Raw genomic sequence first — 24556 nt, 5'->3', positions numbered from 1 at the left:
TTTCGATGAAAGCTCCTTTCTCACATAAACAACTACACCTCCTTTTTTCTGCAAACAGGAGCTATGAAATGTACCCCCAGCCAGGGGTTAAACAAATATTTTTGATCTTTAAAGATAATATGAGTCTCTTGTAAACAAATAATATCATTTCTGTGTTGTTTCAAATAATGAAAGACTTTCTTTCTTTTCTGTGGTGAATTGAGACCATTAACATTCCAGGTTAGAAGCTTTGCCATTCTTGGCAGGTTGAAGCCTTTGGAACAAAACCTCTAAATTTTCAGTCGATGACCTCTTTGGCCTTACTCCTCCCATTGGCTCTGAAGTAGACTGTGATGAAACTCCATCATCTGCCTTTTGTTGTTGTTGCTGCTGTTGTTGTTGTTCTCTTTCTCTACGTTTATGAGCAGCATGTGTAATTCTCTGTTCCCTTGGGTCTTCTGTTATTTGCAAACTCTGTTGCATAGATTCAACCAATAATTCTTCTCCCAAAAATGGTATTGAACCTACATTCAGCTGTGCTTCTGCCTTGCTCTCTTCCTTTTTTGATCTTGGAGATGGTAGTAGACCTCCTTTTAAAACAGTAACATAAAAATCTCTTGCTTTTGAAATTGTATTAAGACGATATCATGTGCCAACATAGGTCACCACTATCCCCATAGGTATATCCCATCTAAATTGAATTTGTCATTTCTTAAGTTCTTCAGCCAAAAAAGCAAAGTCTTTTCTTTTTCTGAGAATTTTGGAAGGTATTTCCTTTAAACCTATCACATCCTGAGCTGCAATCTGAAATCTTTGCTTGTAGAAAGCCTGTATAATTTCATTACAAAGTGATTTTCTAGCAAAGTAAACCACCACATCTCTTGGTAATTTTCTCTGTTTTGCAACCCACGAATTAACTCTGAAGATCTTTTCTATATCTCTCAACATTCCTTCAGGATCACATTCCAAAATAGAAGCCAGTTCTGTTGCAATTTCTTCTTTCAAATTCTCCTGAACATTTTCCTTCAAGCCTCTTATTCTCAAAGCATACTCCATTTCTCTATATTGTGACATTATAATTTCATTCTGTGCAACATCCACATTATCTTCTATTTTTTCAACTCTGTCTTGTAATATTTCAACATTACCAACCACCTCATCCACACGGTCGTCAATCTTTTCTACAAGACCAGCAAGCCCCTGGAGTGCAAACACAATATCTTCCCTCAACTCATTATTTTTTTGAGCCAGGAGCTCTGCTGTTTTTTGTACAGTCTTATCCAAAGCATCTTGTAAATCCTTAAGTGTAATTGCCTGAGGTGGAGGAGAAGGTGGGGAAGATTTAGGTTTAGGTTGTTGTACAGTCTGAATTTCTGGAGAGGAAATTGAAGTTTTAGGAAGAGAAAGAGGTCCAGGATGTTTTGAAGCCATTTTTTAAAACAGAGAAAAAGAAGAAGAAAAAAAACAAAAAAATAATAAAATAGGAATAAAGGAGAAGAAAAAGCAATTTCCCCTTTAAAAAGAAAAATCGTCTTTAAATAAACCAAGTCTATTACATTGTTGAAACTTTGTTGCCAATTAGCAATAGTGAAAGGAAAGTGAAAAGTGAAAATTCTCAGACAAAGAAAGTAACAAAGAAGCAGGATTCCTCTGCCATATTTTTTCACTCCGATTGAAGTAATAACAGGAGAAGATGTTAATTCTCACTGAGTTAAGTTTAAAATAAAATCATCCAATTCTTATCTTCCTGACTGCTCTGTCTGCTTTTAAATTAACTCACGTTTTCCATTTAAACAGCAGCAGTGGAGGCAGCATCTAGCTTCTTTCTCCCGCTGGAGAACAAAGGCGTCCAGGAAAGCGGAGCACACCCAGACTCCGAAGAAGCTCTCACACTTCGTCTCCCAGGAAAAAATCTCTGGGATATTAGTGAGGCTCTACTTCTATCCAGGAGAAGGCTCACCTTCCTCCCTTCACCCAGGAGGAAGGTTTCAAGCCGCAAAACAGCTGATCGGCGCTGTTTTGCCGGCTTTTACGCTTCCCTGTGACAGACGGCTGTCAGATAGCTGCCATCGGCACAGCGCAGCCACCGGAAGTCTCTAAAACTTTTTGTATAAAATATCTATCAGTTCCTTGGCGTCCCCCCAAAGCATAATTTCTTTTTTTAAAATATATTTTATTGGTTTTTTAATTTTAACAAAAAGTACTTAAGACACATCGTGGTGTTTGGGTAAACAAACATTCCAAAGTAAAAAACATAAATAAACCGCTCAACTTAATACATTCACTGTCATCTTTCTATTTCCCATAGATAACATAATAAATTTAATATATTCCATTTTTCACTTAGATTTCTATTACTACTCAACCTATTTTAAAACTTTATCAATTTACAATTACCATAATCAAATATTGTTTTACATCAACAAATTATTACTTCAAATATCTCTATCAGATATGTTGAAGTTCTTAATCTTTCTCATCCCTCTTTTTATCACCAATCTCATTCATTTCTTCTTCCAATAATAACTAACTTAATTAAGAAAACATAATGTTAAACCTTAATTCCTTTCAATTCATTACACAAACTTCAAATTCCATCCAATTAATTATCATACCTTATCAGATTATATTGTTATACACAAAAATCACCTAATCAATTTAAGCACTTCAAAATTCCATTCTCATAACTGAACGTTTTTTCAATTCCAGAACACACACACACACACACACACACACACACACACACACATTCTGAAGTTTTCGCGGGTGTTTGTATGTAGGTCTTTGGTTATTCAGGTTTTCTCCCACGTAAAATTGGAAGTGTCTCGGCGACGTTTCAACGAAGTCTCATTTGTTATCTTCAGGCTGGTGCTTTCAGCTTCATGCTCCTAGAAGCAATGTCACATATATATGTATGTATATGATTATATATTTTTTATCCTTAATATAATCCATAAAGCCAAGGTTCTTTTTTGTCTTTGTTTTTTCCACTCCAATTTTAACTTTCATATTTCTGTACCAAGCAAATTTCGATAAAGCAAAAAAATCATCTAACTAATTTAAACACACATGTATATAATTGAATTTTTCTTACTTCTAACTCTAGATCATTATCCTTAAAACAATCCATAAAGCCAGCATTGCCTTTTAACCCATAAAACAGTTTTAGATTTTTTTTCAGTCTAATTCTGAGTTTTTTTCTATGTCACACAGGCTTCCATAAAAGCGCTTCCCTTTCAACCAATAAATCCATTCTTGTTGCTTGTAATGATCTTTGAGAAAATATAAATCCCTTCCTCTGCAGTAAATGTCTTTTTTCCCTTTCAACCAATAAATCCATCCTTATTCTTGTAGTAATCTTTGAAGAAATATAAATCCCTTCCTCTGCCATAAAAGTATTTTTCTCTTCTCCTTGCAGCGTCGTTGCTTTGTAGTTTGAGATCTTAGTCTTTGCTTCTTCTGATTCTCTAAGTTGCTGAAGAGAGGGTTGTCAGATGAAATAAGTTCCCCTTCTATCTCTGTATATTCCTCTTCTGATACGTTTTGATTTATACCATAGTCAGTTGTAGCCTGAACATCAGTTTGAACAAATGTAGTAGAGTCTCTGGATCTTGGTTCTAAAGTACAGTTTTTAAATGTAGCACATATTTCTGAAATGGCCTCATAGATCTTTTCCAATATAAGTGCACTGTTCAATTGTGGCTGAGGTTTCTCCATTTTAATATTAATGCTTAAAAGAAGATCTCTTTTTCTTTTTTGTGGAGGCTATATTTAACCAAAGCATAATTTCTGATAGAGGGGTCCAGTTTAATTCTAAATTCTGGAGAGCATTTCTGAATTTAATGGGCTCTAGCCATCTTCTCACCACCCTCAAATTAACGGGGGGATGGAACGATTAAACTTTGTCCTGGAACAGGACCTAAGATGTTTTATTAACTACCAGCAGAATGACTGGTCAGACTTGTTACCATTTGCCGAAGTGGCTTATATTAATGCTGTACATTCTAGCACTGGATTTACCCCTTTTCAAGACGCCAATGGGCAGACTTTTGTAGCCATGCCAGAACTTCTTCTTAAAGAGCCCAAAATCCCTTCGCTACATGAATGGATTAAGCAACTCCAGAATATTTGGCCAGTAGTTAGGAAGGCTCTAGATGAGACTAGGGAAGCTTACAAAACCAGGCTGATAAGAAAAGAAATGAACAAAAACCATTCAACATTGGGGAACATGTATTTCTTTCCACTAAATATTTGTAATCACTACAACCCTCAAAGAAATTGGGCCCAAAATTTGTGAGTCCTTTCCCAATTAAACGAATTATAAACCGTGTAACTGTTGAATTAGACCTACTAAAGAATCTATGGAAAATCCACGCAGTTTTCCATTGCAGTTTGCTGAAACCAGAAATTACCTCTGACCTCAGGCCACCTGCTCCTCCTCTTCCTGCCCCTATCTTGATTGAGGGAGAACAACATTTTAAGGTCCATGACATCTTAGATTCTAGAACCTACCATGGGAGAACTCAGTACCTCATGTCTTGGAAAGATCTTCCTGGTTCCCAGAGGGAATGGATCTACTCAAGCTACTTAAGCTACTCAATTGCTTAAACATTTTCATACACTGTTTCCTGATAAACCTAAATAACATTATTGTCATCCCCCCTTTTTATTTTCTTTTTTTCCTTTTTCTCTTGTCTAGGTGGATCTCCCACTTTTTTGAAGGAGGGCCATATGTCAGGTCCCAAACGGTTCCCTATTTTATTTACCTTCCTTCTGTCCTTCCATCTTTAGGACCTGCCATTCTGTTGCAGAAGAGGGAGCCCAGCGTTACTTGCATTTTTGTATTTGCTCACCAGTTCTGTTTCCTTTTCCTGATTGCCATGGGGAGGGGTATGGTAGCTCTCTGAAGATGAGTGCAACGAGCCGGAGGTCAGCAAAGCCAGGAAATCATATGCCAAAAGCAACGGCTGATCACCCTGAGATGCCAGCTGATTGGATACAATTCAAATCCACACATGGCTTTGGTGGGAGTGGTTTTACGGCTTGGGTGACTAAATGGTGTTAACAAACTTTTACCTCAGACCTCACCTTGACCCCCCACTGTTGCTGATCCCCAAATAAAAGAATCCAGTCTGAAGCAGTGATTGCCTCAAGAGTTCAAATTCTTGGGAGAACAGCTGAAGTGGGTTGTTACAGAAGGCGAGGTCTGCATGATGCTCAACCTGAAGACACAACTGTGCTACCAGGGGAGCTGCAACTATTTCACAAATGGAGGAGTTCCCATGAGAGAAATGGTCTGGAGACCTCCAATGATTGAAAGATGAAGAAGGCCTCTCCAAGGAGATGCAAGTGGCTGGGCTGTTAAATACATGAACCCAGACATTATGCTGTTTGCTAAATATTGAGAATGTTATTTGGAAAAACACCAACCCCAACCCTAATCTTAACCTTAACCCTAACCCAAATCTCAACCCCAACCTTGACCCCACCTTATTCCTAACCTTATAAAAACTAATAAAATCTATTTAAAAAAGAGTTCAAATTCTTGGGAGAACAGTTGAAGTGGGTCATTACAGAATCTGAAGTTCTTTCAATAACACCATCCCCTAAGCCAGTGTTTTATTTTTAAAAATCTCTATTCCTTCACCACCAGTGTTCCTAAATCTTTGGCTTTCATGTATAATCTCTTTATATTGTTTTTTGGTTCATTGTCATTGTCAGAATCCAATTATATTTCATTTCTAGCTACCTACTCTGAAAAAAAAACCCATTTCTTACTCTCCCTGGATTCTGTCATACTACGAAAGGGGAGGAGGAAGCAAGGGGGTTTTATGACTCTCACTTCCTTCATTTAAACTACAAAGTGACTGGATGTTGATTCTCATCAAGAGGACTGACCATAACAATATGGCCATTGCCTTTCATCTACTCTCTTTCTCTGAAGTCTTCCTTTTGCCGGCAGTGAGGGGAAAGGGGTGGAACAATGCAATGCCTGGGATCTGGGAAAAGATAGGATAAGTGATCATTGCCCGGAAGTACTGTGGAGTGGGGGCTGCTTGGGACCACTTAAAACATTGAATGGTAGGGGTTGATCCCTCAGATCCTGTCTAGAATGCCTACAATCATTTTCTCTTAATAAAGATGCCTGTTGGAAGAGATATTCCAAGAGTTCTGTCTTCTTAAGATGTAAAGTGAGGTGGGTCCTTACAGTCATATCATTTGTCCCCGCATGGAAGAGAAGAAAGGGATAAAAAACTGTGGGCTTGATTATTTTAATAAGTCACATCTTTGATTTTTACTCCTGGGAGAATTGGATTGCTTAATGATACCCCTTCTCATCTAAAATTAAACATTTCAAAAAATTTAAAATATTGTTTTGGAAAAATTTTAAACTAAAAAATTCTATTCTTAAATGTTAGTCTTTTAATGTTAAATGCCTTAACTTAAATCCTCTATAGTTTGTAATTGAAAGACATATAAAAGACTGACAGATGCAGGGCTTTTTTTTCTCATAGAACGCCCAGAACGGAGTTCCAGCACCTTTTTTGGATGGAATCTTGTAGGGTAGGCAAGATGGGTTATATGACGTATGTGAGTTCTGGCACCTTCTATTTTTAGAAAAAAAGCACTGGACAGATGAATAAAACAATAAAAAGAAAAATATAAAATCTCAGCTAAAAAGGAAGTATCAGCTTATAGTAAATGTAAACGGTTATAAAAAAAGAGGTTCTTTCCTTTAACAATATTGCAATCTTTATTAGTTTTTAATCCACACGATAGAATCATAATTGTAGAGAAATAGAAACTCAGTATCTTATTGCTAGGTTAGAGTAATAATTGCAGAAAAATAGAAACTGTGGTATCTTATTGCCAGCTTAGAACACAGATCTACAATCCTCATAAATCACAGTTTTACTGCTCTCATAACTTTACTGGCTTACTTAAATTTGCAATTTTGCTTTGTGGTTAGTGGAAACAAAGCCTTCCTTGCAACAATTAGAGGTTCTTTAGCATAAACAAAACTTTGCCTTGCAGTAGCCAAAGGGTCTATAAATGATCATTCAGTTTATTCAGATCATACATAGAAATTCATATTCAGTTCATTCATATACATTCAGTTCATAGTGATTATAATCCTTATAAATATACAAAACTTACGGTTGGGGAAAAAAAACTTTGCACACAGATTGCATTCAATTAATTTCATAAAGTATAATATTAAAAGTATGCAGCTCTTAATGTTAAAAAAACCTTTGCAGTTATATTGAAAAATTAAAAAGAAAACATTTATAGACATAAATTTGCAGTTGATATAAAGCAAAAGAAGAAATAGTAAATACTGAGTTGATATGATTTGTCACCTCTCTCTTTGGTGTAAGAAAGGGAAAGGCTCTTCTTTCTCTAACAAAGAATGCTGACAGTCATATCATTCTCCTGAACTCATCAGAATAAAATTTTGCATCCAAGTAAAATTCCCACAAAATCTTCTCTTCTTTTCAAGTCCAGTCTTTTCTCCATTCTTACAGACCCCTTACAACCTGCAGTCTTCAGGGAGAGAACAATGAGCTAACAGGATGCTAAAAACCCTATTAGATAAACTTTGTCAAAAGAAGCATTTATCAAGGCCCCAAATCCAACCGTAGCCTTGTTCCCCTTTCCTAGACCTAAGAAAGATATAGAGATCTCTCCTTATGAGTTGGTGCTTGGGAAATCACTTGAGATTATGAAAGGGCTATCCCCTAATCTCTAAACCTAGAAATTGGGGCTGTCAACTTGATTGGATTTCACTGTGTTGTCTTTGGGCTTAGGTCTGAGAGAAACTGATAGTCTATTTGGTCATTTTCTCAATTCTGTTATCTATGGTAGATAATATGCATACTATATTATACTATATTACACAATAATAAAGTTTAGACAGCCAGTTTGGTGTAGTAATTAAGGCATTAGGCTAGAAACCAGAAGATGAGTTCCAGTCTGGTCTTGGGTACAAAGTCAGCTGGATGACTGTTTGTTTGTTTGTTTGTTTATTAAATTTTTACCTTTCCCTTCTCAATGATAAGGTGAGTTACAGAAAATAAAAAAGTATAGAAACAATTAAATTTTTGAAACACTATATAAAAACTAGAACCAAGGAGACAAACGATATTAGGATAAGATTTCTTCTTACTCTGTCAATCACTTCCAGCAGTTACCTCCTAAGGCAGCTAGCTAAACCAGGTTTTGATACTCTTCTGGAAGGTTTGAAGAGTTGGAACAGTTTTCACTTCTGATTGTAGAATGATCCACAGAACTGGGGCTCTTTAGTGTAACAAAGGGAAGGGGAAAAGGCTCTTTTCTTTGACATTACTAGCTGGAATTTCTTGGCTGACAGGGTCCACAGCAGGATCCTTCCACTGGAGTGAATGAGGCAGGCTAGTCTTATTGGAGTGAGATCACTCCTCAAATAGCCTAGACCCATGCCAGTTAGGCTTCTGGACCAGTCACTTTTTCTCAGTCCTAAGAAGAAAGCTATGGCAAACTATGTCTGAAAAACCTTGTCAAAAAAAATGCTGTCTTGTTCAGGCAATCTCCAAGAACCAGAAAAGATTGAATAGAAGAATATCCTCCGCCTCCTCCTCTTCCTCCTCCTCCTCCTCCTCATCATCATCATCATTTTAGCCATTGTCTAACCACTGCAGGTTGAAGGCCTCTTTCACGTTTCCAACCAATAAGGTCTTGAGCTTTCTTTTACCAACTGGGTCCATCTTGTAAAATCTTAAATTTTATTCTAGATTTTCTCTCATTCAGTATAAATCTGTTGAATGTTTTTTGCCATTCTTGCAAAGTTTTATATGGGAATAAAATTGGCTCCATTTCAAATTTTAAAAATTGTCTTGGGTAATATATTCATTTTAAGAGTCTCTGTTAATCCTAACCAGGAGAGTTTAAATTTTTCCACCTTTTAAAGTCTTTTTAAAAATTTATTTCAAAAGTGTGACTTCTAAGCAAAATACATGACTATTGTGGCAATGGAGCACTTCCCCAACAACTGTATCATTCAGTTGGTGCAGACTGTACTAACTGATTCTCCAATCATGTCAGCTGTTCCTAATAGGAGTCCCTCATTCTCCATATATTGCACTGACACAAAGTCTTTGCAATATAAGCAGAAGGTGAAATGCTTACTGAATGGTAATTCTGTAAGTTTAAGTAAACTTCCAGACTGAGAAATGAAACTATTTGTTTATTCTGTCTTTGCATTTTATATAATAGCAAAAAGAAATCAGAAGAGAGTCCAAGGGATAAATAAGTTTTGTGCTCTGTGGAAATAGCTATATTTTCAGAATTCCTACAACCTTACTACACCAGTCCATGCTTATCCATAAACACTAGGTGGAAGCACCAGATAAATCATTTCATACAATTTATGTTAGGACATATGCTATTTTTCATTTACATTCAGTTTAGCATATTTAAAACTGTTGCAACACAATCAATTCCTATGGTGATGAATAGCATTTGTAAGCCATTAAAATCAGTCTTTACTGATTTTTTTAGAAATCCTTGAAAATATAATATATTGAAATAACAGTATTAAAATTACAATATTTTGATATTAAAGTTTGCAAATATATTTTAGAGAATTATGTACAAATATGAAATTATATAAACCCTCTAAAATATATTTACAAACTTTAATATCAAAATATTATATTTTTAATTGTGTTATTTCGATATATTTTGCTCTTACATTTCTTGATATATATGTTCCATACGTTGGCTTGTGTCATTGTCTTTATGTTTCAGTAATGGTTCCATACAAGAATTAATTTTGTAGACAGAACTGCTTCTCCATTAAACATTTCTTGAAACAATCATTAAAAGACTGAAGTACCATTCAACAGTGGTTTATCCAATGTAATCAGATGAACTCCCAGTTTCCTTTTTATAACCTGTTAAACATAGCCTCCTTTCCAAATAGGCTCCTTTCCATTATTTTTTTGGTGGAAAAACATTTTGTTCATATTGCCCAGAATTTACAATGTTGCCAGCAGGTTCATATCTAGCCACTACAAATGTGGAGCCATCACTTGCAACTGCTTTTCCAACTCCCATCTTTTTTGTGTTCTTCCAAACCATTGCTGTAAAATGACCTGAAAAATCAAGAGTATTGTAAAAAAAGTGCATTAACATTTAAAAAAAATACTTTGATCACAAATATCAGACCATACTAAGCAAAGAAAAAGAAATAACAAATTAGTGGTTTATGAAAAACTGCTTCAAGTAATTACAGGATATTACATGTGAATGAAAGAGGTTTGCTTTTGTAAGATTCTAAAAATAAAAATCTTTTGGGCTAACTTAAACAGGCAAAGAATGCTTGATTATTTTCGTGTTTTACCATAAGTCAAAGTAAATAGGACAGAATTGCCTCAATTTATAGTAAATTATAATAATGAATACAAGCAAACTATTCTTGGCCAAGTGTAATACATACTTCCATATGCATATATTTTTCCTGCAGCAAATGCAAAATAGATTATTGATCAGAGGGATATACTGATTTGACTAAATATATTATATTGACAGTGGCTTGAAACAAAGGGTTCTTTATCTCAATCTCATTTCAGAATCATTGTTAATAAGCAGAATTACTTTTCTTTTTTCTTTTTTTAATTTTAATTTTTTCTTTTTCTCTTTATAAAAAACAAAATACAAAGTACATTTTTCTTTTTTTCTTAACAATACTATGTCCTATATCTCTCACATTTATTTACACTAATTTACATTACTTCTCATACTTTTTTATTCCTCAATTCTAACCAATTGTAATACCTGTCCCATATCTCATAAACTTCTGTAACTTCCTTGTCTTTTATTTCTAGAGTAAGTTTGTACATCTCAGCACATTCTAGTATCTTGTAAATAATCATTACATTTGTTGGCATATTTTCCCCTTTCCAGCATTGCGCATATGCAATGCGTGCAGCAATTATGTGTATAATGATGTATTAAAGTTGTTTTTCCATCTTTGGATTGATTATGCCTAATAGGAATATTTCGGGTTCAATTTGTTCTTTTGTTATTTCCTGTATCCATCTCCTTATCTGCTCCCAATAAGTCTTTGCTTTGGGGCATTGCCACCACATATGAAAAATGTTCCCTCTTTATTTTTACATTTCCAACAGTCTGGATTCATATTTTTATATATCTTAGCCAATCTCGCCGGTGCTAAATGTCATCTATAAAACATTTTATATTGGTTTTCTTTGTATGCGGTTGACAATGTTAGTTTGTAATTTTTGTTCTATACTCTTTCCCATTCAATTTTATATTTTATATTTCTACCTATATTTCATGCCCATGCTATCATTGGACCCTTTACTATTTCTTCTTCAGTTCAACTTCTAATAAAAGTTTATAGGTTTTTGTTAAAAATTTTCCTCTCTTGCTTGTCAATATTTTGTCCAATTGCTGTGGTATCTGACTTATTCCATACTCTTCCATATCTTTGCTATATTTTGATTGCATCTGTAAATATGGCCACCAATCAATAATTATTCCCTCTTCTTTTAATTCCTCCCTTGATCTAAGATTCCCTTGATTGTCTAATAATTCTTTATACCTTATCATCTTTGTTTTATCCAGTATATTTGGGTGAATCATTGCCTCCATTGGTGAGGTCCAATTTGGAATTTTTGTATATATATATTTTTTTTACTTTTTCCCATGTCCAAATTAATGCATCTCTTATCTGGTGCCGGTAAAAGTATGTATGGGACTCCATATTTTTCCTCATTAAAAAAGCATGCCAACCAGCCTGTAAATCATGACCTTCAATTGTTAGAATCCTTTTATTTTCTAAATTTATCCAATCGCTAATCCAAAGCAACCCCGCTGCTTGGTAATAAGTTTCCCATTTTGGAAGCCCAAGGCCACCTCTACTTCTACTATCCTGTAATGTTTTAACATTTATTCATGCTTTTTTGCCTAACCATATGAATTTTTAGACACTGGAGGAAACATTTATTTAACTGTATTGTTTGTTTTACTGTATCACTGTGTTTGGGAATGCTGTTATTACTATTATATTAATTTGGATTCCATGGGAGGGATAATGTTGAAATACTGAACTAAAACTCTACTATTTGTTCTCTTGTACTTAGCCTTGCTCTCAATTTTGTCTGCAAATTGGTATCAAGAAGCCTGCTCCTTTGTTATTAAATATAATTTTAATTAGAAGCAGTTTCCAGTAGATTTACGTAGATTAATGAATTTGTCTAATCCCCTCCTGAATCTCCATATGATGCCATGATGACCACCTTGTGATAGCTACTTTAAGGCATTTGTTATGCACTCTGTGAAAAAAAAAATTCCATTCTATTCTATTCTATTCCATGCCACTCCACTCCACTCCACTCCACATTATTCTATTCTATTCTAGTCTATTCTATTCTATTCTAGTCTAGTCTAGTCTAGTCTAGTCTAGTCTAGTCTTCAATTATCCTAAATTATTTGATGCTATCAGCAAATAGAATTACTTCATGCTCCCTCATTTCCAGATAATTTATGAACATATTAAAAATATAGCCATTTCAATACAGATTCCTAAGGAATCTTAATGCTTGTGTCCTTTTATTGGTCTTGCATTCATTACATTGAATTTTATCTGCGCTTTCTTTTGTTTATGCTATTTATTTACTGTTCAATTATTACTAATTTTGCTCAGAATTTTGGTGAACTAGGGTTTGGGGGGGTTGTAACTACAGTGGTATCTTGATACTCATCGTTAATTAATTCCAGGAGGCACAATGAGTACCAAAAATAATGAGCACCAAACTATTTTTTCCCATAAGAAATAATATAGTGAGTCATAAGGCAGCCAATACCAACAGGTTCTAGCTTGTGTGTTGAGTAACAAACAAACAATGAACAACGGGACAACATTTTCACATCAGAATGTGTTGTATACAAAATTCAATGAATTTCAAAGCAGTTGAGTACCAAGATACCTGTCAATGCTGCTAACATTGGATGTTCCCTCTTTGACAACTGATGAAAATGCAGCCATTTTCTCTTCTCCCTTTCTATGCTTTTTCTTGCTTTTAGAAATCAAGTGCAGCGGGGAGGGGGGTTGGAATGAAAGCTCAGCTAGCCATAATGATAACACTGCTGTAGGAACCCAAGGACAAGCTGATAACGTTTTGGTGGCCTGAGGAGCTGGGGAGAAAGCCCGTGCTTTTAACTAATTGGAAAATTTGATTTATGACAGTTTATTGGGGGTGGGAATTGTACTTTGTTACTTTGTACCCAGGGGAAGGGAAATTAGTTTTTGGGTTCAACTATGTAGTGCTGGTACTTTGTTTCTCGAATAAAATGTTCTTTAAGGAAGAATTTTGCCTGGACGTTCTTTTGATGCATTTCATCTATTGGAACCATGACTACCATTTTATACCCAAAAACTACCATTTTCTACCTTAACCACCTTGGGGTCTTGAGCTCCAGTCACCACAAGTACCATGAAAGCCCTGACTGTCGCTACTATCAGTCACACAGCGCAGTGCTTCACTGTTGGCACCACCTGAGCTGAAGCCTATGCAGGGGGAAGAGTCAGATGTGAGTGTTCAACATGATATAATGCAACAGCTGCATGATCAGTTGGCCAGGCAGCAATGGGTGAGAGTACTGCAGCTGTTGGAGCCCCTGCAACAATTGGGGATGCCACAGCCACCACCGTTGGAAGGTTAGCCACAGGTAGGAACACCACAGCAGTGGGGCTGGTATCAGCCCCTGAATGTGCAACAACAACTGGAAGGCCTGCATCAACTGGGGATGCTGTAGCCACTGACAGGAGGCCAGCTACAGGTAGGAGCACAGCAACAGTGGGGCTGGCAGCAGCCCCTGAATCTGCAGCAACCACTGTGGGCCTGCAGCAACTGCGGATGCCACAGCAACTGCCACCGGGACCCCTGGGAGGCCTGCAGCAACTGGGGATGCCAGTCACCACCAGGAGATCAGCATCTGTTGGGAGTGCAGCAGCAGTGGGTTGGCAACAGCCCCTGCATGTGCAGCAAACCCTGGGGAGCCTGCAGCAACTGGGGATTCTGCAACCACCATTGGGAGGTCAGCAACCATTGGGAGTGCAACAGCCACAGCAGGGAGGCTAGCAACCACTGGGAATGCAGTCACACTGGGAGGGACAGCAACCCATGATGGCACCACCCTTTAGAGCGACTTCTGACAGTGACCCAGAGAAGCTGATCTTCTTCCTAAGTACGTTCTCACATGAATCGCAATGCCAATTTCTACCCGAATCCAGCTGCTACGGTTGATGTGGTCACAGCCAGTTTAGAAGGGGAAGCATCTGAATGGCTAAACAATTTGTACAACAAGCAAGCACCTGAGTTGGGGAACCTCCATCTCTTCCTCCTTGGATTAAGAGCCAGGTTCAAGGACCTATCCATAGCCCTCAAAGTGGAGAAACAAATTCATAAGGTAAAACAAGATGGCAGACCTGCTTTGGAATACATATGAGAATTTCGTAAGATAGCAGGTCGAATAGAAAGGTGGCCCAAACAGTCCCCAGTGCACCACTTCAAGGAGAGATTAGACAATCACATTTCCCAGGCCTGTATCTATTGAGCTGTCCCTAACCTATTGCAGGTGTGTACCCAGCAGCAGTAAGATTGGATGTCAAGCTGGCTTATTATAAGAAGCCTCAGGAAGCTGGGCAGAAGCCAGAACAGACCAGATGACCACCCCCCCCGAAAGCCTCCACCCATCCCTAAGACAGGTGCACGAATAGATTTGAAAGTGCTAGTGGACTCGGGATGCTCCCAGTGCGTTATTAGCTTGCCACTTGCCCTTAAAATGGGTATACAAACCTATTTCATTATTAAATTCGGATTATAAGATTTTTATGGCTATAATGGCGCAAAGATTTAAAAGTTTTCTAGCAGATTTTATACATTCTGATCAAAATGGCTTTTTATCTAAAAGATACATAAGAAATAATGTCAGGATTGTTTTGGACATATTGGAGTATTATGAAGTGCAAATGAAAAACAAATGGGTTTAATTTTCCTTGACGCATAAAAAGCATTTGACAATGTGAAACAGGATTTTATGCTCAATCAATTGTATATGGATTTTGGGGGGGAAATTTTAAATATGTTCAAATCAGTTTATTTCAAACAGGCAGCAAAAGTAGTAATTAATGGAGAAATGACCGATAGCTTTCAAATTCAAAAAGGTACGAGGCAAGGTTGTCTGTTATTACCATTGTTGTTTATACTAGTCCTAGAGGTATTAATCAGAGTAATTCAGCAAGATGAACAGATTAAAGGTTTAGACATCAAGAAAGAAATGTTTAAAACACAAGCTTTTGCAGACAATTTAGTTTTTATAATTGAGGAGCCATTACAATCAGGGACAAGATTGATGGAAATACTGAGTAAATATATGGAAATAGCAGGTCTAAAGATAAATAAAGAAAAAACTAAAATGCTCGTCAAACATATGACTAAAATACAGAAAAATGAATTGGTTGACAGAATAGGTATTCAAATTATGAACAAAATAAGATATCTAGGGATACAATTAACTGCTAGATGCATTACACTCAAAAGAGACAACTATGATAAGTTAATTGAACAGATTAAAAAGGATTTAGATACTTGGACCAACTTACAACTCTCCTTTATGGGCAAATTGCTATAAAGTAGAGAAGAAATGTGGATACAGTGAAAGGGGAAATGGGCGAGCAACACCAAAAGTCATGTGTATGTATTTATTTCATTTTATTAAAAGTATCTTATATATGAATGTTAAAAGAATGTATGTTAATATCTGATAAATATCACAGTATATGTATGGGGGAGAGTTTGGAAAAATAAAAAATAATTTAAAAAAATAAAAAATGAATGTGCTATCGAAAATTTTATTTTTGTTCCAATGTATACCCATAAAATTGGATAAGAAATTTTTTCAAAACTTTAACAAAATTATACTCAGATTTATTTGGCGAGGAAAAAGAGCAAGGATTAAATTAAAATTACTGCAGGATTCGAAGGAAAGGGGGAGATTTGGCCTCCATGACCTGGAAAAATATTATCAGGCCATAGTATTATTATGGGTAAAGGATTGGATATTATTAAGGAACAGGAGATTATTATGTCTGGAAGGTCATGACTTACAAATAGGATGGCAGGCTATGTTATGGGATCAGAAATATAAGACACACAAATATTTTTAAAGGCATTATATCAGACAAGCTCTAATTGATGTATGGGTTAAAACCTGGCAACCAAATTATACTCAAGTCCCTAGCTGGATCTCATTGTTAGAAATGCATGTACATCCAAAGTTTAACCAACTAGGAAAGATTATAACATATAAAAATGTTTTAGACGAGAAAGGGGAATTGAAACCCAGGAAAATTCTTCAAGATGAAGGGATAGAATTGGAATGGTGGGCATACCTTCAATTACAGGCAAGATATTGGAAAGACAAAAAAGAGTTAGGCATAAAATTAGAACCGATAGGGCTGGATAAACTACAATTAGGTACTGAGGATAAAATGATTAAAAAACTATATCATTATTTGTTAGATCAGGTAACATGTGAGGAATAGGTAAAAGAGACCATGTTAATGTGGAGCAGGGATTTTGATCTCAACTTTGATCTGCACATCTGGCAAGAATTAAGGGTAAGAAACAGAAAGCTCACTCTGGCCACCTCCTACAAAGAAAATTTCTACAAAATGTTCTACAGATGGCATCTCCCATCCATAAGATTACCTAAAATGGGTCCAAATGTTTCTTCCAAGTGCTGGAAATGTAAATTGGCAACAGGGACATACGAGCCCGTGACTTTTGGAATAAGATTAAAAAATGGCTGGAAGAAATATTAATGTTAGTGGTAGAGTTAAAACCAGAATTTTTCTTACTAGGCATAACCACGCAGAAATACGACAAAGAGGTACTTTATTTGATGTTACACATTCTCACAGCTGCTAGATTGGCGTATGCTCAAAACTGGAGGAATAAAGGAATTCCAACAGAAGAAGAGATTTTATATAAAATTTTATTGTGTGCTGAAATGGATAGGCTCACAATGGAAATGAAGGATAAGACAGAATCAGATTACTTTGAAATTTGGGACAAATTTTATTACTGGTGTGAATCAAGGAGAATACCGTTTAATAAATATAATAAACCCTGGTGGTGCAGAAGTTAGAATGCAGTATTGCAGGCTACTTCAGCTGATTGCTGGTTGACAGCAGTTTGGCAGCTTGAGTCTCACCGGGCTCAGGATTAACTCAGCCTTCCATCCTTCTGAGGTCAGTAAAATGAGGACCCAGATTGTTGGGGGCAATATGCTGACTCTGTAAACCACTTAGAGAGGGCTGTAAAGCCTGTGAAGCAATATATAAGTCTAAGTGCTATGGCTAGAGCTATTTTATTATTTATTTTGATTTATTTATTTTACAAGCAACAGACAGAAACGAAAATTGCTGATCTTGTATTCTGCATTTGTCTTTACACAAAAGGAAAAAACAGTCCAATTTATCAAAATCAGTACCATAAATAACAGCTTAGGAATACAGATTAAAACAGGCCAGAAAATGAGCATTTATCCACTCTAGACATGTTCAAATCACCAGGACCATGGATTATAGCTCAAGGTTCTGAAGGAATGGCAGATGTGATTTCAGAACCACTGAACCATATCTCTTTCAAAGACCCTGGAGCACCAGGGAACTATCAGAGGACTGGAAAGGGGCTGATGTAAGTCCCAACCTTCAAAAAAGAGGGGAAAATGGAGCTTCCGGTTTGTGATTGTGGCGCCAGTGGATAAACAGGGGGAGCACTCTCTCAGCCATCTGGTGTTCCTTCATCTAGCAACTCTGAAAAGGGTCGAAAGTCACCCTGGAGGGGCAACAACTGCAAGGAGGACCCTCAACAGATCGCAGAAGGGCAACAGCCCTTCCGTTTGATCTGAGGCAGCTCCTTTGGACCGATGGAGAAATGATTGGCCATCAACATGGCTGATCACTAAGCCATATCAGCCAAAAGCCAAAATCACCACCAAGCACAATGAAAGCACTGTGAAGGAATTGGGTGAGACTTACCTTACCTTTCTTGTATCCCAACTACCTTCCTGTAAAAGCCTCCTAAAATTTCTCTTCCCCCCACCCCCCTTTAACATCACAGTGTCTGCCTACTTTGGGAAAATAAAGCTTTGAAAAGAAAAGAATAACTAAACTAAACAATTAAATAACTGGACTTGCACTTTTTGGATATTTGGGGTCCCAAAAAGTTCCTATTTCTATGAGGACTTATTACCTTATCTACTTGTTAAATTGGGGGAAAAAAATAAATTGGATAATTTGAGTTTGGGATTTGAGTTTGGAAAAAGACTTTACATGCTATCGGGGATATCTTGTGGCAAAACCTGGTATAGCAAGTCAATTTTTTTTTATTGGCTGTGAGATCTGCCTATAGTCCAGATTTGTCCTTGGTAATATCTAAAAAAGATAAGAATTTGAAACAGCTGGGTGGTGAAAACAACGTTCAGGAATAGTGGAGGTGGACATTCACTGACTTTTATCAAAAACAGCCTCCACTAAAGGACTATCTGTGTCAGAATCCAATTATATTTCATCTCTAGTTATCAATTATAAAAACCCCATTTCTGCCTTCTATGGATTCTGCCATATAAGGAAGGGAAGGGGGTGAACAAAGGGGCTTTATGGCCCTCACTTCCTTCGGTATACTTCAAAAGAACTGAATGTGTGTATTGCCAAAAGAGCTAACCATAAGAATGGGGCTATTGCCTTTCATGTAGTTTTCTTTGAAGTCTCCATCCAGCTGGCAGTAAGGAAAAGGGGTTGGGAATGCAATGCCTGAGACTGTCGCTGAAAGAGGGGGGTGATTGGGTGGGGCTACTGGGGAACCCCTTAAAACCTTGAATGGGAGAGCTTGGACTCCAAGTCCTGTCTAGAACGCCTGCAACCATTTTCTCTTAATAAAGGATTCCTGTTGGAAGAATTATTCCAAGAGTTCTGTCTTCTTAAGATGCAAAGTGGGGTGGGTCCTTACAATCTTTAAACATCATAGAAATGGAGGAACACTACCCACAACTTAACTATAAACTTATACTTGAAAAAATCCTTGAAGCTACTGAGCTAATGAATTCCAGATTGAAAGACAAAGATAACATCCTAAATTTACAAAATGAAGCCCAGATTTTAGCTGATGAACCTAACAATCCAAAAAGCAACAGAAGAGCACCAATTACAATCTACTGACAACTTTGATAGTCAAACCTTGATTTCAACTAAAAAATCTGCAATCCAAAAAGCAACAGAAACTGAAGAAAGCAACACTAAGATGGAGGATGCTGAAGATCAACAAGTACAGCATACTGAGAATCTAGACAACCTAGACAACCAAACAACAATCACAACATTGGATATGACTTCTTACTTAAGCCAGATGAAACTGGAAGAAGAAGAAGACCAGACTGAACTGACAACAAATATACTAAACCAAACATGGAGAACTATTAGGCCAACAATCCAATGACTACTAAGGGGCCAATTCCTTTGAAAATTAATAACTGGTTGGTTTCCCTTGATTCAAGTAACATGTGTGGGAATAAAGGGAGATCCACCTGAGGATTTAAAGGCACTGGTATGAAAGCCTGATGGCACAAAAAAAAAAAAAAAGCTAGAGTCAGATTTTAAAAATGGGATGTTTAGTCTTATAATGGAAGAGCCTAAAATCATATTTAATGGGCTAAGGAGATTTTAAAAGTTATTAATTGATTTAATATTTAGGATTTAGATTTACAATACTTTATTAGTAAGTGATGAGGTACTAGGATAAGAAATAGAATATATTTGTGAAATAAAGTAAGAATCTATTTAAGTAAACATTATGTGTATTTTAGATACGACAACTATTTTGTAATGAAATAAGGGAAATTTGGGTTACCCGAAATCTAAATACTATGGATATTAAGCTAAATTAGAACAGTATAATTGAAATTAGATAAAAGTTTAATACAGGATATGGATATGTATAAATTAAAATATACTGATAAATGTCTTAGCTGATCGAATTATAATTAGCAATGTATTAATTTGAATGTGATATAACAATTAAGGGAAATAGGGAATTTTTGATGAAGCAACCTGAGATGTGTACAAAAGATATTGTTACTGGACTATTGATTACCCGATCACCACGCTGCTTCCTCAATATTTGGATTTTTGTAAAACTGGAAAATTAATATAACTTGTTTTTTAAAAAAGAGGGAAAAATTAATTCAGAAAACTGCAAACCCATCAGCCTGACATCAATACCTAGGAAGATTCTGGAAAAGATAATCAAGCAATGAAAACCTAGCAGCAAACCAGGTCATAATCAAAAGCCAACATGGATTTGCAAAAACAGATCATGCCAGACAAATTTCATTGCATTCTTTATCAAAGTGACAAAATTAGTGGATAAGAGAAAAGCTATTTATAAGATAGAAAAATGTGGGTTAGATAGCATCATCAACAGATAGATTCATGGTGTCAACTCTGCAATGAACCTCAATGAAGCCATTTGGCTTGTTTTTGGTTGACACGAGAATGGGAGGGGGTGGTGGTATTTTTCTGATAGCTTAAACAATTCTCTGTCCCATGGGAACCTAGGTCATTTCTGTTAGACTGGGAGGCTGAGCTTTCTGTTAGAAAGCCCAACAAACTAGTCTATTAAGAAACATAGTTGATTGCATAGTAATGGGATGGGAAGTTTAACTTTGTATACTGTAACTTTTTGGAGGGAATTTTAGTCTTGGTTTCACTTTTGACAGTGCCAATACTTTGTAGCCAATAAACATGTTTTTTTATTAAAAGTTTTAAACATTTTTTTACAATATATAACCCAAAATCCTCCCACCAATCCCCCCTCCCCCACTTCCCAGAGCTGACTACAGGGTTACAAATAAACAATCACAATCTAACTAACATTACCCAACTCTACTAACAATCAAATCCGTAACATACTTTAATTCCTTTTTCAAAACAAATATTAACAAATTAAAAATAAAAATAATAATACAGTTAAACCATAACACTAAAAATAGTATAAATTCAATTATATTAAACTATTAACAATAACCTAAAATCTACTCATAAGCAAGATAATACTTTTCAGTCTCATATTTCTTTTGAATATAATCAATCCATCTTCTCCAAACCGAAATGTATTTTTCTTGTGAATGGTCTTTCAAATAAGCGGAAATTTTCGCCATTTCTGCTAAGTTAGACACCTTAAGTATCCATTCTTCCATAGTAGGCAAAGAGTTTTTCTTCCAATTTTGCCCCACCAATAATCTTGCAGCTGTTATAAGATTCAACATCAAATTATTTCTTTAACATCAAAATCAACCGTAATACCCAACAAAATTTATTTATTTATTTATTTATTTTTATTTATATGCCGCCCAATCCCAAAGGACCCAGGGCAGCGTACAAAATTAAAACAATCATCTAACAATAATACAATAAAATAATACAATCATGCCGCATGTCCGGTCATATCCCGCCCCCCCCCCCAGGGACATCAGCCCCAGGCCTGCCAGAACAGGAGAGTTTTAACGGCTTTCTTAAAGGCTGGCAGGGTGGGAGTAGTTTGAACCTCGGGGGGAAGTTGATTCCACCAGATCGGAGCCACCACAGAAAAGGCCCTTCCCCGAGGGCCCGCCACCGACATTGCCTGGCCGATGGGACCTGAAGGAGGCCCAATCTATGGGACCTCACCAGTCTCTGGGAACTGTGTGGCAGTATGCGGTCCTGTAAGTAACCTGGCCCTATGCCATGAAGGGCTTTAAAGATGATAACCAACACCTTGAATTGCGTCTGGAGACCCACAGGAAGCCAGTGCAGCTCGCGGAGGATAGGTGACACGTGGGCGTACCTTGGCGCGCCCACAATCGCTCTCGCGGCTGCATTCTGAACCAACTGCAGCCAACTCCTACCTCAGAGAGGTAGGAGGAGAACCACTGCAATACGGTGCCGCCCACCCCCAATTATCCGAGACAACGCAGAAGGATACCATGGTCGATGGTATTGAAAGCCGCTGAGAGGTCAAGAAGCACCAAGATAGAGGAATGACCCCTATCCCGGGCTCGCCAGAGGTCATCGGTCAGTGCGACCAAAGCAGTCTCAGTGCTGTAGCCGGGCCTGAAACCAGATTGAAAAGGGTCCAGATAATTAGTTTCATCCAAGGATCGCAAGAGTTGGGACGCCACCACCTTCTCTACAACCTTCCCCACAAAGGGGAGGTTGGAGACAGGATGAAAGTTCTTCAAAACAGCTGGGTCCAGGGAAGGCTTCTTGAGGAGGGGCCTCACCACCGCTTCCTTTAAAGGTTGCGGGAAAGACCCCTCCATCAAGGAGGTGTTGATTATCGCCTGGAGCCAGCCTCGTGTCACCTCCCTACTGGCAGAAACCAGCCAGGAGGGGCACAGGTCCAATAAACAGGTGGCGGCATTCATTGCCCTCATGGCCTTGTCCACTTCATCAGGGGTCACAGGCTCAAACTCGCTCCAGATAACATTACTAAGACCAGCCCCCGGCAACTCGGCTGGCACTGCCCAGTCGGAGTCCAGGTCTCTCTGAATCTGAGCGATTTTGTCCAAAAGAAACTGAACAAACTCCTCAGCTCTCCCCTGCAAGGGTTCCTCCGCCTCCTCCACTTTAAGAATGGAGCGGGTCACCCTAAACAAGGCAGCCAGGCGAGATTCTGCGGACACAATAAGTGCGGAAAAGTGAACACGCTTTGCCGCCCTTATCGCCACTAAATAAGTCCTAAGATAGGCTCTTAATAGTGATCGGTCAGATTCAGAGTTACTGGCCCTCCAACATCGCTCTAGACGTCTCTTGTGGCGCTTCACCTCCCGGAGCTCCTCAGTAAACCAAGGCGCCCTCCGGGGACCACCACCACAGAGAGGTCGCAAAGGCGCAATTCGATCCAGGGCCCCGGATACCGCCTCATTCCAGGCCGCAACCAGGGACCCGGACGAGTTGTAGACAAGGGAGTCAGTATTTCCCCAAGCTCCTCCTGGAACCGATCTGGGTCCATTAGGCGCCTGGGGCGGAACCACCTAGTCGGCTCCCTCTCCCTGCGATGGGGCAGTGATGCTCTGAAGTCCAGCCTCAATAGGAAATGATCTGTCCATGACAAGGGAGAGATCTCTATTCCCCTTAATTCCAGATCATGTCTCCATTGCCCCGAGAGAAACACAAGGTTGAGTGTGTGACCACCCCTATGAGACGGATCCTGAATTACCTGGGTCAGGTCCATGGTTGCCATGGAAGCCATGAACTCTTGCGCCGCCTCTGAGCGATCGCCGAGTGATGGTAGGTTAAAGTCCCCCAGTACCATAAGTCTGGTGAACTCCACCGCCAACCCGGCTACTGACTCCAGCAATGCAGGCAGGGCTGTTGCAACGCAACTGGGAGATAGGTATGTCAGCAGCAAGCCCAACTGAACCCGTGAACCCAACTTCAATAGGAGGGACTCACACCCAACAACCTCCGGGGCAGGAATCCCACGAGGACTCAAGGACTTCTGAGCGATGACTGCCACTCCCCACCCCTGCCCTGATGTCGAGGCTGATGAAGCACCACAAACCTGTCCGGGCACATCTCTGAGAGGGAAACACCCCCCTCAGGGCCCAGCCAGGTTTCGGTTATACATGCCAGGTCCACCCCGCTGTCCAATATTAAATCACGGACAAGGGGGGCTTTGCTGACAACGCACCTGGCATTAAGCAACAGCAGCCTACAACTAGGGCCCTGTACTCCCCTGTCACCAGTACTACAGGATGAGCCTTTTGAGAGGCCGGAACAAGGAATCGCTCTAATATAGCGGGTCCTCGTTCCCCAAAGATGGCCTGCCCCTCGGCTCCCGTCATATCTGCCCATCCCAGTCATAACCGGGATGCTCCGACCTTCTCCCCTCCCCGGAGTACCCCCATCCTCACCAGCCTTCTCCCTTCCTGACCGGATTAGCTTTCCATACAGACCAAGCCCAAGGGTAAGTCCTACCCCCCCTGCTTTTGCTATTGCACTCAGCAGAGGGGGTACCAGGCTCCGCCCCCAACCCCACCATTCTCATACCCCAAACACTCAATACACATTTACACTCAATTTATATAAATAAAAATAAAAATATTCACATTCATACGCCCTAAATACAATAATAAAATTTATACATAACAGGGCCACCATTCATCTACGTACATACACATACCCACAACAAACATTCTCTAAAAGATATTGCCCCTCTGTGTCCCAGACTGGTCCAATGTGGCCGGCTAGGTGATCATTAGGTACTTGTCTTGGGGCAGCCCGTACTTGGCCTTATGCTTCTCAAAGAGCTGGGTCAACTTCTCCAAGTACCACTTGTGCAGCTCATCAATGGCTTCTCCGGACATCCAGCAATTGTGTAAAGTCAACCCAGCCACAGCGGGACTGTAATTCGTCTTCTTCCACAGTATGCCAGTGTAGGCCGACTCCTCCGGCCTTTCCCCGGCG

At 38.4% G+C, this 24556-nt stretch overlaps 1 protein-coding gene across 1 annotated transcript in view; it reads right to left on the bottom strand.

Annotated features, from left to right (window-relative positions):
- Positions 1-6714: 6714 nt before the first annotated feature.
- The window catches only part of GLIPR2 (GLI pathogenesis related 2), an 86063-nt gene continuing 68221 nt past the window's right edge, over positions 6715-24556 (bottom strand). The window contains exon 5 of the mRNA XM_039355684.1: positions 6715-10112. Within this exon, the coding sequence (XP_039211618.1) occupies positions 9952-10112 (161 nt within the window). The 3' untranslated portion in view covers positions 6715-9951. The remainder of the gene's footprint in view (positions 10113-24556) is intronic.

The sequence above is a fragment of the Crotalus tigris genome, unplaced genomic scaffold (genome assembly GCF_016545835.1).
Source record: "Crotalus tigris isolate CLP2741 ecotype Arizona unplaced genomic scaffold, ASM1654583v1 scf7180000018730.549990, whole genome shotgun sequence".
NCBI lineage: Eukaryota > Metazoa > Chordata > Lepidosauria > Squamata > Viperidae > Crotalus > Crotalus tigris.
Note: the sequence above shows the minus strand (reverse complement) of the source record. Positions and strands in the feature narration are given on the sequence as shown.